The 13,790-nt window shown below is 37.3% G+C and overlaps 1 protein-coding gene across 6 annotated transcripts in view; it reads left to right on the forward strand.

The window, feature by feature from the left end:
• The window catches only part of CIBAR1 (CBY1 interacting BAR domain containing 1), a 27,658-nt gene continuing 13,868 nt past the window's right edge, over positions 1-13,790 (forward strand). For 2 of the 6 annotated variants that reach the window (XM_077771240.1, XM_077771238.1), the window contains exons 1-6: positions 1-50; positions 432-666; positions 3,913-3,981; positions 4,942-5,043; positions 7,394-7,399; positions 9,432-9,536. In XM_077771240.1, coding sequence (XP_077627366.1) covers positions 25-50; positions 432-666; positions 3,913-3,981; positions 4,942-5,043; positions 7,394-7,399; positions 9,432-9,536 — 543 coding nt within the window. In that variant the 5' untranslated portion in view covers positions 1-24. Of the gene's footprint in view, positions 51-431; positions 667-1,830; positions 1,855-3,912; positions 3,982-4,941; positions 5,044-7,393; positions 7,400-9,431; positions 9,537-13,790 lie in introns of all 6 variants that reach the window. The other 4 variants (XM_077771234.1, XM_077771237.1, XM_077771235.1 and 1 more) reach the window with 3 other exon arrangements.

The raw sequence follows: 13,790 nt of genomic DNA on the forward strand, positions 1-13,790 counted from the left end.
GTCCCCGGCCGTGCGCAAGGCAAGATGTTGAGGCGCAGCTTGGAAAACCGGTAACAGCCCCGGGGCCTCAACTGGCCAGGGCCCCTCCACACGCGAGGGCGCGGGTGGGGGAAGCGGAGCCTCTCTCTCTCTGGGGCCTCCGTTCCGAATTCCGACCCTGGGCCGGGGTCTGGCCCGTCGCCGCTGCGATCTGGGGCCTACTTCCCAGGGCTGCGAGCCCCGGAGGCCCGGGGCGGATCTTGGGGCCANGGCCCCGGCGTGGGAACCTGGAGGAGGGGAGCCCGGCTCGGGAGGTGGTGGGATCGTTGATGGTTTGCTCCTTCGAAGCTGCGACTTGCTACGGGAACGTTCGCATATCATATTAACGTGGCGATGAAGCCATTTCATCTCTAGTGAGAATGATTCGCGTTTTGTGTCCTCTTCTTCTCTAGGGACGCTCAAACCAGACAACTGCAAGACGCTGTCACAAATGTGGAGAAGCATTTCGGAGAGCTGTGCCAAATCTTTGCTGCTTATGTGCGGAAAACTGCCAGACTGCGAGACAAAGCAGACCTACTGGTGAATGAAATCAACGTGTATGCCTCCACGGAGACCCCAAATTTAAAGCAGGGCCTGAAAAACTTTGCCGAGGAGTTTGCCAAACTTCAGGATTATCGACAAGCAGAGGTATGGAGTGAGGTCACAGCGTCATTGTTATGAATGAGCCCTGAAGTAGTGGATGAAGGAACCGTGAAGACTTCCACTTGTAATCCCCTAACTGCGGTGGCGAACGCACACATGACGATACACGTGCATTTTCATGTAACTCTGTGTGAGTCTCTTAAAGGGAAGCTCCCTGTGATTTGTGATTTTCCCGTTTTCAAACTAAACTTTAGGGTGTCCTGCAGTCCTGCATTTCCCCACTTCATTTGCCCGCTTTTGGCCAAGGGGTGGCTATTTACAGGGGGTAGTAAGCATAGTACCCATGGGAAAGAAAAGAAGCAGGACTTGTGGCTTGTGTGCACGTAAGTACATTTTAAAGTATGTCTGGAGATGGAAGATGTTGAGAGTGGTAATATGAGTGAATGAGTAATAATTGGACAAAAGATCTTTGCTGCTTCAATGGTCTGGAAAGTTGACCAATATTTCATTGACCAAAAAAATAAATAAAATAAAATAAAATAAAAGCAGCAGTGATTTACTGATTCATAGATCCAAACTAGTAGTGAGACTTGGTGGAGTGGCTTTGGGGTTTTTTTGGTTATTGTTGTTTTTCTTTGGAAAGGAGGGAACAAGATGGTGTTGTAATTGTTTTTCTTCATGAAAGTCCATTTTTACCTTTAAAACCTCGTAAGCACTTTCACTTCTGTTTATTTTAGGTTTTAAGTTACAGCTTAACTGTCAGAAAAGTGCCCCATTAGGATCCACATCGCTTCTATTGGACTCTTCTCATCAGTGCTTTTGGTACTTTTTAAAAGCCTAATCCAGAAATTTCAATTATCCAAAAAAAAAAAAAAAACAACAACTCACAAAAACAAAGATTATGATCTTTGGACCTACACTTGCTAGTCAAATGGAAATCTGAGTAGTAATTAGATTTGGGGGTACTTTTGGGGAAAAGTTGAGTTCTTGTTATACCATATTCTTCTATAATAAGCTACTCTCAGTTAAACATAACTGGGGACTTAGTGTTCAAACATTATTTATACTCACTGATAACCTTAAAATTCCATGTTAAGACAATAATTTCAGTGCCCCTTTCTAGAAAACCTTTATGCTATTTATCAAATAGCAGAGTGAACTGATTTACGTTTGTTCTTTTTTATTTCCCCTGCTTCCCAAATGGTGGAGGTGCTAATGAACAATGAACAAAAGGTAGGCAACAAAAAGAACAGAGACTTAGATCGCCCTTGACTGCATAATCAGTGTGTGATTATTTGAAATCTTATAGACTAAACAGGATAGTTTATCTGAGTATTCATGGTTTTGATTTTAGGATTCTAATATTTAAATACTCGATGAGAACTTGATTTATTTTCTGAAAATCTTTCACAGTGAAACATTCATACTCATTTTGTTTATAGGAAAACCAATACGACATGAAAAGTACTGACTACGTAAACGTGAATCATCAAAAAACGCCTTCTTCCTGGTGTGCCTGGGTGGCTTAGTCAATTAAGGTTCCAACTCTTGCTCTCCCCTCGTGTCATGATCTCACTGTTCATGAGATGGAGCCCTGTGTTGGGCTCTGTGCTGACAATGCGGAGCCTGCTTGGGATTGATTCTCTTTCTCCTCCTTTCTCTGTCCCTGCCCCCCTCATGCACTCTCTCTCTTTCAAAATAAATGAACATTTAAAAACAGCCTTCTTCCTCCCCTAAAAATAATGTTCATTTTGAACAATAATGTCATCTTGTATTACTTGTCCTGATGAAGAAAATTTTAATGTCCAAGAGTTATTTTTCTTACACTATACTTATATATTTGCCTTTAAAGTTTTGGGGTTTTTTAAACCCCAAATTTTGAGAGACAGAGAGGGAGAAAAAGAGAGAGTAGGGGCAGGGAGAGAGGGAGAAAGAGAATCCCAAGCAGGCTCCTCACTGTCAGCACAGAGCCTGACTTAGGGTTCGATCTCAGGAAACATCTCATGAACTATGAGATCATGACCTGAGCCGAGATCAAGAGTTGGATGCTCAGGGAGCCAACAGGCGCCCCTATATTTGTCTTTCAAAAAACCTGCTTTTTCAGTGCCTTCCACTAGCACAATTAATTACTCAAAATGAGATAAAAAGTGTAATGTTTAAGAAAAACGGTTTAATTCTTTTTTTTTAAATATTTTTTTATGTTTTTTATTTATTTCTAGGAGAGAGAGAGAGACAGTGTGAGCAGGGGAGGGTCAGAGAGAGAGGGAGTCACAGACTGAAACAGGCTCCAGGCTCTGAGCTGGCAGTCAGCACAGAGCCCGACGCGGGGCTCGAACCCACGAACCGCGAGATCATGAACTAAGCGAAAGTCGGACGCTTAACCGACTAAGCCACCCAGGCGCCCCTTTAATTCTTTTTTTTAATTTGAGAGGGTGAGTGCAAGCAGGGAAGGCGGCAGAGAGAGAGAGAGAGAATCAGAGAATCCTAAGTAGGCTTCATGCTCGGTGATGAGCCCAACATGAGGCTAGATCCTACGACCCGGGGATCATGACCTGAGATGAAATCAAGAGTCAGCCGCTCAAGTGACTGAGCCACCCAGGCGCCCCAAGAAAAACAGTTTAATTCTAAATAAAAAATCAACCACGCAGTTTGACAGCTCAGCAACACTGAGACCATTTATCTTGTTCTCCAAGCTTTGGTAATTTGCAAATCGTTTCCCAGAAAAGAACTGCAGCTAATACAGTGGTCTGTAAGCTTTTTGTTTGTTTGTTTTTGTTTTTGAGGATTTGTGTCATTTAAAATTTGTCAAATATGCTGTATCTTTCAGCTTCAGTTTTCTTATCTGGAAAGTTGGACTAATACTTTTGGAGATAATATATGTAGAATATCCAACACTGTGATAAACACACTGACAATGGTAGCTGTACTAAAATTTGAGATATCTTGAGACTTACCCAAAAGCAACTATGAGGTAGAAAAGTAATACAGAGATGATCGTGTGGCAGAGATAAGCTTCTTAGAAACTGGAGACACTTTCTTGCCATATTGTATACAAGGTACTTTCCTTCTTTCATTGTACTCTGCAACTTAACAGTTTTTATTGTATTTGAGTTTAGATTCTGAGTTTTATCAATTTCTGGTGATTATGCTTTTTTATAAACTCTGACATTATAAAACATTACTCTGTGTAGTAATTATGTTTAGGTTAAAGAGTACAGGTTTTATTTCAGAATTTAAATTTTGACATGTCTGTGTTTCTTTTCAGTTATATTTTATAATAATTTTCAATAGGTTGAAAGACTTGAAGCCAAAGTAGTTGAACCTTTGAAAGCTTATGGAACCATTGTAAAAATGAAACGAGTAAGTAAATTCATTTTTCCTACTATTTATTAGGTATTGTGGCAAAGAGGATGAGGTTTCCAATATCTGTCCTCAATAAAAAGTATAATGTAGTGTTTACATAGTTCTTTTTACACACTTTATGAATCATCATTTCTTAGAACTTTGAGAGTAGTGAAATATTTTTGTTGAGTTTACTAAGTAAACTATAGCAACATAAAACATAATTATAGAAAGTTTAAAATATTTAATATTTATAGTCATGAAGAATATATGGACAGAACTTGTTTTACTAAATGCATATAAGTTTATATCAAGTTTATATATTTTTATTTTAAAGCAGCCAATAACAAGGAGACTAAAAGTGAGTGTAACAAAGCTCTATTTTTTTAGGGAGGTTATAACTGACATATTAGTTTCAGTGATTTTATATCTGTGTACATTGTGAAACGATCATCACAAGTCTGGTTAACATCCATCATCATACATAGTCAGAAATTTTTTTTCTTGTGATGAGACTTTCTAAGATGTACTCTTATGAAACTTCAAAATATGCAATACAGTGTTAGTAACTATAGTCTCCATACTATATGTTAGAGCCCAAGTTCTGTTTTTTAAATCAGCTTTGAGGTATAATTTACAGGCAGTAAAATTCTCCTGTTTTAAGTGTTCATCGAGTTTTGACTGTGTATACACACGTAACTACCTCCACAGTCAAAATTTTATACGTGTAACATTATATATATGGTAATAGGTTCGTATTGAAATATCTTGGCTGTGTCATTATTTTGAGAAGATATGAAAGAAATGCACACATTCACAGGCACGCTCTCATACACACACTGATCCTGCAGTAGTAATAATTCCTATGGTAATGATCCCTGGACCAAACAAGCAGTGTTTTCCCATTCTTAAAACTGAGTGTGTGTATTTTACTTCTTAAATCCGAGATTTTTCTTAATCAAAGATGCCTATTTTCAGGATGACCTCAAAGCTACATTAACAGCAAGGAATCGAGAAGCTAAACAGTTAACTCAGTTAGAAAGAACACGACAACGAAACCCTTCTGATCGACATATTATTGTATCCTTTGACTTTTGATCTTTAAAAAAATGTTTTGTAAGGTATGCTGTACAAAAGTAAATGTGTATGGAAATTATGTATTTCTACTTTTAAATTGTGCAGAAAATTTGAATATAAAAGTTGAAAAGAAACATATGCATTTACAAATTCTCATTATAGAAATCAACTAATTTTAAAGAGAATACACCACCTAAATTCTGTCCCCTCAAGTTTTATAATAGATATTCAAAAAGTAAAACACTTATAAATGTAGATATTTTTATAAAAAGTAAGTTCAAAATTCTGAGGTTTTGTTTCACATGGTGACTAAATATTAATTATAAAATTAACTTAAAGATCTATCATGACTCCTAGTATATCAATGCCCTGTCTGTCCTGCTTTTGAGAAAAGGAAGGAAAAGTCATTTTTCCCCAGTATAATCCTCTTCAACTTTAAAAACAACAATTTGAAACCCCAATTATGACTGCCAGCCAAATACCCTCAGGAGGTTCTAGAGTAAAATTGAGGTCCTTAGCTGGACACAAAAAGATCTAGATAGGACTATGAACTGTGACGAGAAAGAATGACTGTTACTTAAGCTACAAAGTACCTTGTTCATGACTACATAAAAGGATAGAAAATAGTTCCTGGCTAACTGCCAACAGATGGGATAGGTGCAATTGTATAGAAAGTACTAATTTATCTTGCTGCCTCTTTTTCCCATTCCTTTTGTCTCCTTCCTACTTCCTGAAGGTTTTTACCGCTAGCTCAGCCAATTAGGAGTGGCCCTACTGGGGGCATTTGAGGTTCCGTAATACCTCCATTCCTGGAGGGATTCCCTGGAGCAATAATTTGGGGCTGCAGCAGTTGCCTAGTCCTCCTTCCTTTGGACCAAAGGAACATAAGCCCAACCTTGGAATAAACAAAAATGGGCAGCCGTAGGGCTGGAGTCCCCATCTGGGGCTGGGACAGAAACATCTAGTTGATGCTTAAGACTTAACAACTAGATTACGGAGTCTGGGTTTTGAGCAAGTCAGAAAAGCCAGAGAATGCTGGAAAATTCATGGCTGCCAACTAGGGACTGAGGCAGAGAGACCAGGTCGTCACCAGTTTTTAAGAAGTAAGCAAGAGGTCAAAATTTTCTTGTTTTGTTTCAAGGAGGATACATAAAGGCAGAAAAATGTCACATCTAGAATCCCGAGTGGTTGGCAGGATTGAATCAGGGGTATTAGTGTGGAGATATAACACAAAATGAACATTCCTAAGACAAAGATGTTTCTGACTTTGATGGTCTGTTGTAAACACTGCTATGGAGGAGGCAGTCTTATACTGTAGATGAAACTGGTCACTTAGGTTCACATCGGGGGAAATAAATGCAACAACAGAACAGATTACAGCTGTAGGTGAAATGCTATGCTCACTGGAAAAGTGAGTGGATTTTGACAACCTAAGACTAGAAAATAAAGGACAATCTATATATAAATATATTCAATATAAATATAAAAATATTCAATCATAGCATTATAGAATATTTACTAGGATGNATTCATCTGATAGTTTAAAAGAAGCAAGCATGTTAAGTTCAGTATGTAAAAAACATGGCGTAGCTCTGATATAAGAGAATGGGACAAAGAAGAATCTCAGGACTCTGCCTGTGTGCTCAATCAGCAAGGCCCTGGGTGGCTTTGGAAAAAGCTTCCTGTAACAGTTTGGAAAACACCAGTCTGGCTCATCATTTCATAGGCCATTTTACACTCATGGCTAATTTCATTAACTATACTGATACCTCTAACTCACAGAATTGTGTCATAGTATTTTATTTATTTTTTAATGTTTATTTTTGAGAGAGCATGAGCAAGGGGAGGAAGAGAGAGAGGGGGGACAAGACCCAAAGCCAGCTCTGTGCTGACAGCAGTGAGGCTGACACGGGACTTGAACTGATAGGCTGTGAAATCATAACCTGGGCTCAAGTCGGATGCTCAACTGACCGAGCCACTCAGGCGCCCCTCATAGTGCTTTAATCAAAAGCATTTCCTACTCAAATTGATACGTTATAGGATTTTGAAGAGTTTTCAGGAAAAAAAAACAACAAGAAATAGAAACCTATGTCTTTTTTGTTAAAAATAGCTATGTTAACTTTGGGTGAGTTGCTGTGCCTTAGTGAAAGGATTTGAGACTTTCAGAAATGAATATTAGTTGGTGGAGGGTGGGGGAAGATTAAAACACAGGTGTCCTAGCTGTATGTAGCCTCTGCTTCCCACTCTCTTTCCTGGTTTAGCCCATTCTACCTATGTGTCCAAAAAACGTTTTTTTTTAATTTGACACTATCAGTAACTGGGGAGGGCAAAGACATAAGTCAGAAGGAAGTAGTCACAAGTAAAGAATTGCATGAGTCACATGTAACACTATTAAGAATTTAGTCTGCTTGGATATTCCCATTAGAAGGTTAATATGCATCAAATAACTGTTAGAAACTTTTTCATACCAATCTACAAAGGAGTTCTATTTTACTTGTGAATTTCCTGTGATAAAGTTATATTTTTAAAAATCTCAAGCCCAGGGCACCTGGGTAGCTCAGTTGGTTCAAGCCTCAGGCTCTTGATTTTGGCTATGGTCATGATCTTGCAGTTTGTGAAATCGAGTCCTGCATTGGACTTACGGCTGTGAGCACGGAGCCTGCTTGGGATTCTCTCTGCCTCTCTGGCACATGTGTGTGCACTCTTTCAAATAAGTAAACTTAAAAAAAAAAAAAAGTTAAAAGTTTTTATGCTTTTAAAAACTTTACACCTTTGTGGCAAATGTACACATACATATATAAATGACTATTTTCAAATACTTAGCATCTTAAAATCATGTACTTGAATTATTCTAGATTCTTTTTTAAGTTTATTTATTTTGAGACAGAAACACTGCAATTGGGGAATAGGCAGTGAGAGAGGAGAGAGAGAATCCCGAGCAGACTGCACTGTCAGCACAGAGCCTGTTGCAGGGCTTAAAGCCACGAAACCGTGAGACCATGACCTGAGCTAAAATCAAGAGTCACTTAACTGAGCCACTCAGGTGCCCCATGAGTTATTCTAAATGTAAGAGTAAAAAATCAATATAAAGTTATAATTAATGTATAATCTAATTGCAAGATTATATATAACTCTGAGCATATGATTTTAATTTATTGAAAAAAATTGTTCTCTTTGAAATGTATTTTTTCCTTTATGAAAAATTTCAGTCACAGGTGGGTAATAAAGTGGTGTGTCAAGAAATGGATCCTTCTAGTAAACTCTTTCACTTATTTCAATTTATACATTTTCTTGAAAAAGCAAGGGCTATATGTCAAAACAGTATGTGTCACTAAAGTTTGATGACATGCACATTTTTCCCATGGATTATTAAATGATTATATTTGATACTTTTGAGTAAATATACTACTAGTACAGGAAACAAAACTGTATTAGAAGAATTTAATCAAAAATTAGGCTATGTCTTTTAAGCCTCTACTGTTTAATAACAAAATCTTTTAAATACTTTTGGGCAACTACAGTTCTTAAAGTAAGAGATGCTTTTTTAAGTGAAATACATGAGTAGATTAGAAATGTTCTGCACTTTACAGTACTGTAGCCACTAGCAATATATGGCTGCTGAGCTCTTGAAATGCAATTAAACTAAATGAGGAAATAGTTTTTAAATCATTAAATCTTACAGTAGCCACATGTGGCTACTGGCCACCATACTGATTATACAACACAGATTTAGATAGTATGAGTACTTGTCATTTCGGTATATGAAGCAAAGCATTAAACTTGCCATCTAATTTCTTACTGGTATATACCTTTTGTAATAAGCATTAACTAAATGGTAACAGTGTGATAATATACCCCATCCTGAAATAAATATTTGTAGCATATATTCTCCTGTATCTGATTAGGATATTTTAAGATTAGAAACATCTAATGCACTTGGAGGATTAGAAAGTTGAAAATACTTAAGTCACAAGTCCATTCTTTTTTGGAGAATAAAGGGTTAAAGAGAAGAAAAAGAATAGATTGATAAATGGCATAGACAGTAAGACGGGTGAAAGGAGTAGAAAATACAGAAAATTGTTTTACAGTAAACAATCCAAGGGTGATATAGGGGAAGAAAATGGTTTCGTAGAAAGAAAGGGAAGGAGTTATGTTTTCTTTTGTCTGAGGTCAGGAATCATGTCACTTTTTTAAAATAAAGTTCTTTATTCTGCACGTGCTTATTATATAGATCGTTTTAGTTTATGTGGTAAAATATATTCTTGAACAATTTACAGTGTTACACCTAAAAGCCAATAGGGCAGTGGTAACATTTACAAATAGGCTCAGTTGAATGGATTCTAACTTGAACTGTTTTATATATCTTTGGTTGGGAAATAACTTTTTTGCAGGCAGAAACTGAATTACAGAGAGCCACGATGGATGCTACCCGAACAACTCGTCATCTGGAGGAAACTATTGACAATTTTGAAAAGCAGAAAATAAAGGATATTAAGGTAATAAAGTAACTGTTAAAGTTTGAAACATGTTTTCTAATCTTGTTTGTTTATTTAAATGTATGAAAAATTTAAGTTATTCTGATTTCTTTAGCCCTTGGTCTGTAGGAAAAAGGTACTATAAATAAAAATCTATCAGATGTTATTTTCCTGTTTCCTCAGATATTCAACTTATTCCATTTCTATTTAATCAAAGGAAACTAACATTTACTATATTTTGGTGCATCCAGTGCTGTTCCAGGCACTTTATATGAATTCTCTTTACAGCAACTTCGTAAGAATGAGGTGGTGTTATCCATATATTTCATAAAATTTAAGCAAAGATAGAAAGTAATTTACCAAAGTATCATAGCCAAAAATCTGAACTATAAACCAATTATGTATTTTAAAAATCTGTGCTCTCCATTTTAATATACTCATTAAATGCTCTCCAGTAGCTAGAGATTATCAAATAAATAAATAGGTAAGAGTAGCCAACCACATAAATTTGCATCCACCATGATAAGAACTGCCTGATTTTATTGCAACATAATAGATTTGACATCTTTGGGATCATGGACTTCAGAAGTCTCCAGTGACTTTTTCATATGCATCTGGAAAGATTTGGAGGATTGCTTATGGCCATATTATGTCCTTTAAAACAGGTCATCTAGGATGTGTTTTGGCTTGTTGCAAATTTTCTGGGGAAAAGCTTTAAAGAAAAATATTTTTTGTCATTTTACAACTATTAACAAAGAAAACATCCTGCTTTCAAAAGTTATGTTCTTATCAACAAAATAAGCACTGTCGGCCATTTAATTATATCATTCCTCTTTACAGTCCCTGAAACAACAATCATTTGCACCTTTTTCCCCCCTTCACAGTTTTAAAGGATTTCAGAACTTTGATTTTTTCTGACAGCCATGTTCAAAAGTCTATGGTTTGGTCCTGAAGACCAAAACCCTTTTTTAAAGCCTCTAAATTCACTTTGCTCTCTGCTTTGTAACAGTAGCTTACCACTCATGAAGATCATCTCAGGAAGCTGCCCTGAGACAACCTCCATTTACTGAGGTGGGAGAGTGAGGGCAGGATATTATAGTCGCTGACATCGTCTCAGAAACTGAGGGATAAAGAAAGGATATTAAAATAAATAGCTTTAACCTGAACAATGAGAATGGAGACTTGCGGAGGTATGCTTGATTCCATTGCCACTTGATGGCTTCTTCAGTGATGGCAGTCTGATTCCTCTCTCGCACTGCTCCCCATGCCTGCAAGATTTCCTTGTACACATGGAATGAGCCTTGGGGCTCACTTCAGGCACAGACTACCTCTACATGTGTTTTTAATTTCCTGAGCGACCACCAGGTGCGTAACAGGCAGAGAAATTGAGTGCAGAATTCCCAACTGCAATTCCTAGTACCTGGGATTTTCTGAAGCATTAGGACATAGAAAGAGGGATTGCATCGTGGAGGGTGCGCAGAGAAGGGCTTCCAAGCTTTTCTCTTTGTCTACTGTATTATACCCTTGGAAGTCTCTTGGTGGTCACAAAGTGTGAGACAGGAAGAAACCTACTTTTTAGAAAATTGAGATATAATTCATACACCATACAGTTTCCCCATTTAAAATGTACAACTCAGTAGCTTTTAATGTGTTCTGATATGTGCACTCATCACCACTCAATTTTAGAACATTGTTGACCTAGAACTTCAGTTCCCCCACCCCAGCCCACCCCAGCCCTAAGCAACATCACTTATCTCACGCCTCTATGGGTTTGGCTACTCTGAACAGTTCATGTGAATGGAATCATGACATGGTTTTTGTAACTGGCTTCTTTCACTTAGCATAATGCTTTCATTATTAACTATACATACATATATATGTATATTAGCTATATACATGCTTTCATGTCATAGTATGTATCCTATCAGTATAGTCTTTTTTATGGCCAAATATTCCATTATGGGAGTATACCTCATCTTGTTTATCCGTTCATCCATTAATGGACACTTGGGTGGTTTCTACCTCTTGGCTATTGTGATTAATGATACATTCATATACAAGTTTTTGTATGGACACAAATTTTCATTTTTCTTAGGTCTACATCTAATTGAATTGCTGCATCACATGGTATAACCGTATCTTTAATCATCTGAGAAACTGCCAGACTGTTTTCCAAAGTGGCTCTACCATTAGGTTCAAATTTTTCTGCATCTTCATCAATACTTGCTGTTCATCAGACTTTTTCATCACAGCCATCCTAGTGGGTGTGAAATGGTATCTCATTGTGGTTTTGAGTTGCATTTCCCTGCTAATGGTTATTGGACATTTGTATGTCTTCCTTGAGAAATGTCTATTCAGACCCTTTGCCCATATTTTAATTGGGCTGTCTTTTTATTATTGAGTGGTAAAAGTTCTTTATTCTGGATACAAGTCCCTTTTCAGATCTATGTTTTGCAATTATTTTCTCTCATCCTCAGGGTTCTTTTCACTGTCTTCATGGTGCTCCTTGAAGCAGAAAAGCTTTTTATATTTGAAATCCAATATATTTGTTTCTTTTTGTTGCTTGTGTTTTTAATGTCTTATCTAACAATCCACTGCCAAATTTGGGATCATGAAGATTTATCCCTGTTTTCTTCTAACAGTTGTATAGTTTTCATAGTTCATTTAAGTCTTTGATCTATGTGGGTTATTTTTTATGTATGGTGTGAGCTGAAGGTTAAACTTCCACCTTTTTGCATGTGACTCCAGTTGCCCAAGCACCATTAGTTGAAGAAGCTAGTTTTTCCAACTGAATAGCCTTGGAACCCTTGGTAAAAATCAGTTGAGATGGTTTTGCTTCTGGACCTTCCCTTTCATTGATCTATTGGTCTATCCTATGCCAATACCACACTACATTGATTAGCACTGCTTTATAATGCATTTCAAAACCAGGATGTGTGGGTTCTTTTACTTTGTTCTCTTTAAAGATTGTTTTGGCTATTCTGGATCTGTTGTAATTCTGTATGAATTTTTGAATCAGTTTCTCAGTTTGTATAAAGAAGTCAGGTGGAATTCTGGTAGGGATTGCATCCAGTCTGTCAATCAATTTGGGAAGTATTGCCATCTTACAATTAATTTTTTCAGTCCATGAACATGGAATATTTTTCCATTTATTTAAGTATACCTTAGTTTATTTTAACCATTTTGTAGTTTTCAGACTGTAAGTTTTGTGGGCTTTTTTTTCCCCAAACGTTTTCCTAAGTATTTTATAATTCTTCATGCTATTGTAAATGGAATTGTTTACATAATTTCATTTTTGGATTATTCATTGCAAATGCACACAAGTATTGCTTTTTGCACACTGATCCTCTGTTCTGCAACCTTGCAGAATTCACTTATTAGTGCTGATAGTTTTTTTAGTAAATTTCTTGAGATTTTCTACATACAAGATTATATCATCTGTGACAACATACACTTAAATACAGACCCCCATGATCTACTAAACTTCCAGAAATGAGTCCCAGAGGTCAAAATTAGACTCTGTTAGTGTTCTTTCCTCCTCACTATCAAACTGTTTCTTTTCCCAGTCAGGCCTCATTTGAAATCTTAAGGAGGGATGCCCAAATTCCAGAAGTTTCAAAGACAAGTCAAATAGGAAGACAGTACTGCCCCATGTTGATTTTAGCATGTCTCACATTTCTGTTTACGATAGAAATTCTTGGAAAAGTAAAAAACATTGATGCCACTCATGATTTTGGGGAAAACAAACCTAGAACATTCTTTTTTTTTTTTTTTTTTTAATTTTTTGTTTATTTCTGAGAGAGAGACAGCATGAGCAGGGGAGGGTCAGAGAGAGAGAGAGAGAGAGAGAGGGAGACACAGAATTTGAAGCAGGCTCCAGGCTCTGAACTAGCTGTCAGCACAGAGCCTGATGCGGGGCTCGAACCCACGAACCATGAGATCATGACCTGCGCCGAAGTCGGACGCTTTACCGACTGAGCCACCCAGGCGCCCCCAAACCTAGAACATTCTTATTCTTACCTTATATCAGGCTACTGCTTCAGATGGGGGCAGAGGTTCTGGCTCCTCTAACCTCTCTGGGGGCAGACATTAGTGAGCACTGCTGAGTACTGTACTACTGTGTTGGATGTGGGTTTAATTGACAAGTCCATCTGAACTCTGGTAGCAGCAAAAGTGACACAATTAATTAATCAGCAAGATAACACAATTTTTAGATGAAGACTTTTCATAGGAACCTTGCAAAAAATTGGTCTTACTGAAAAAAGCTGGTATGGA

The sequence above is a fragment of the Crocuta crocuta genome, unplaced genomic scaffold, assembly GCF_008692635.1.
Source record: "Crocuta crocuta isolate KB4526 unplaced genomic scaffold, BGI_CrCroc_1.0 scaffold235, whole genome shotgun sequence".
Lineage (NCBI taxonomy): Eukaryota > Metazoa > Chordata > Mammalia > Carnivora > Hyaenidae > Crocuta > Crocuta crocuta.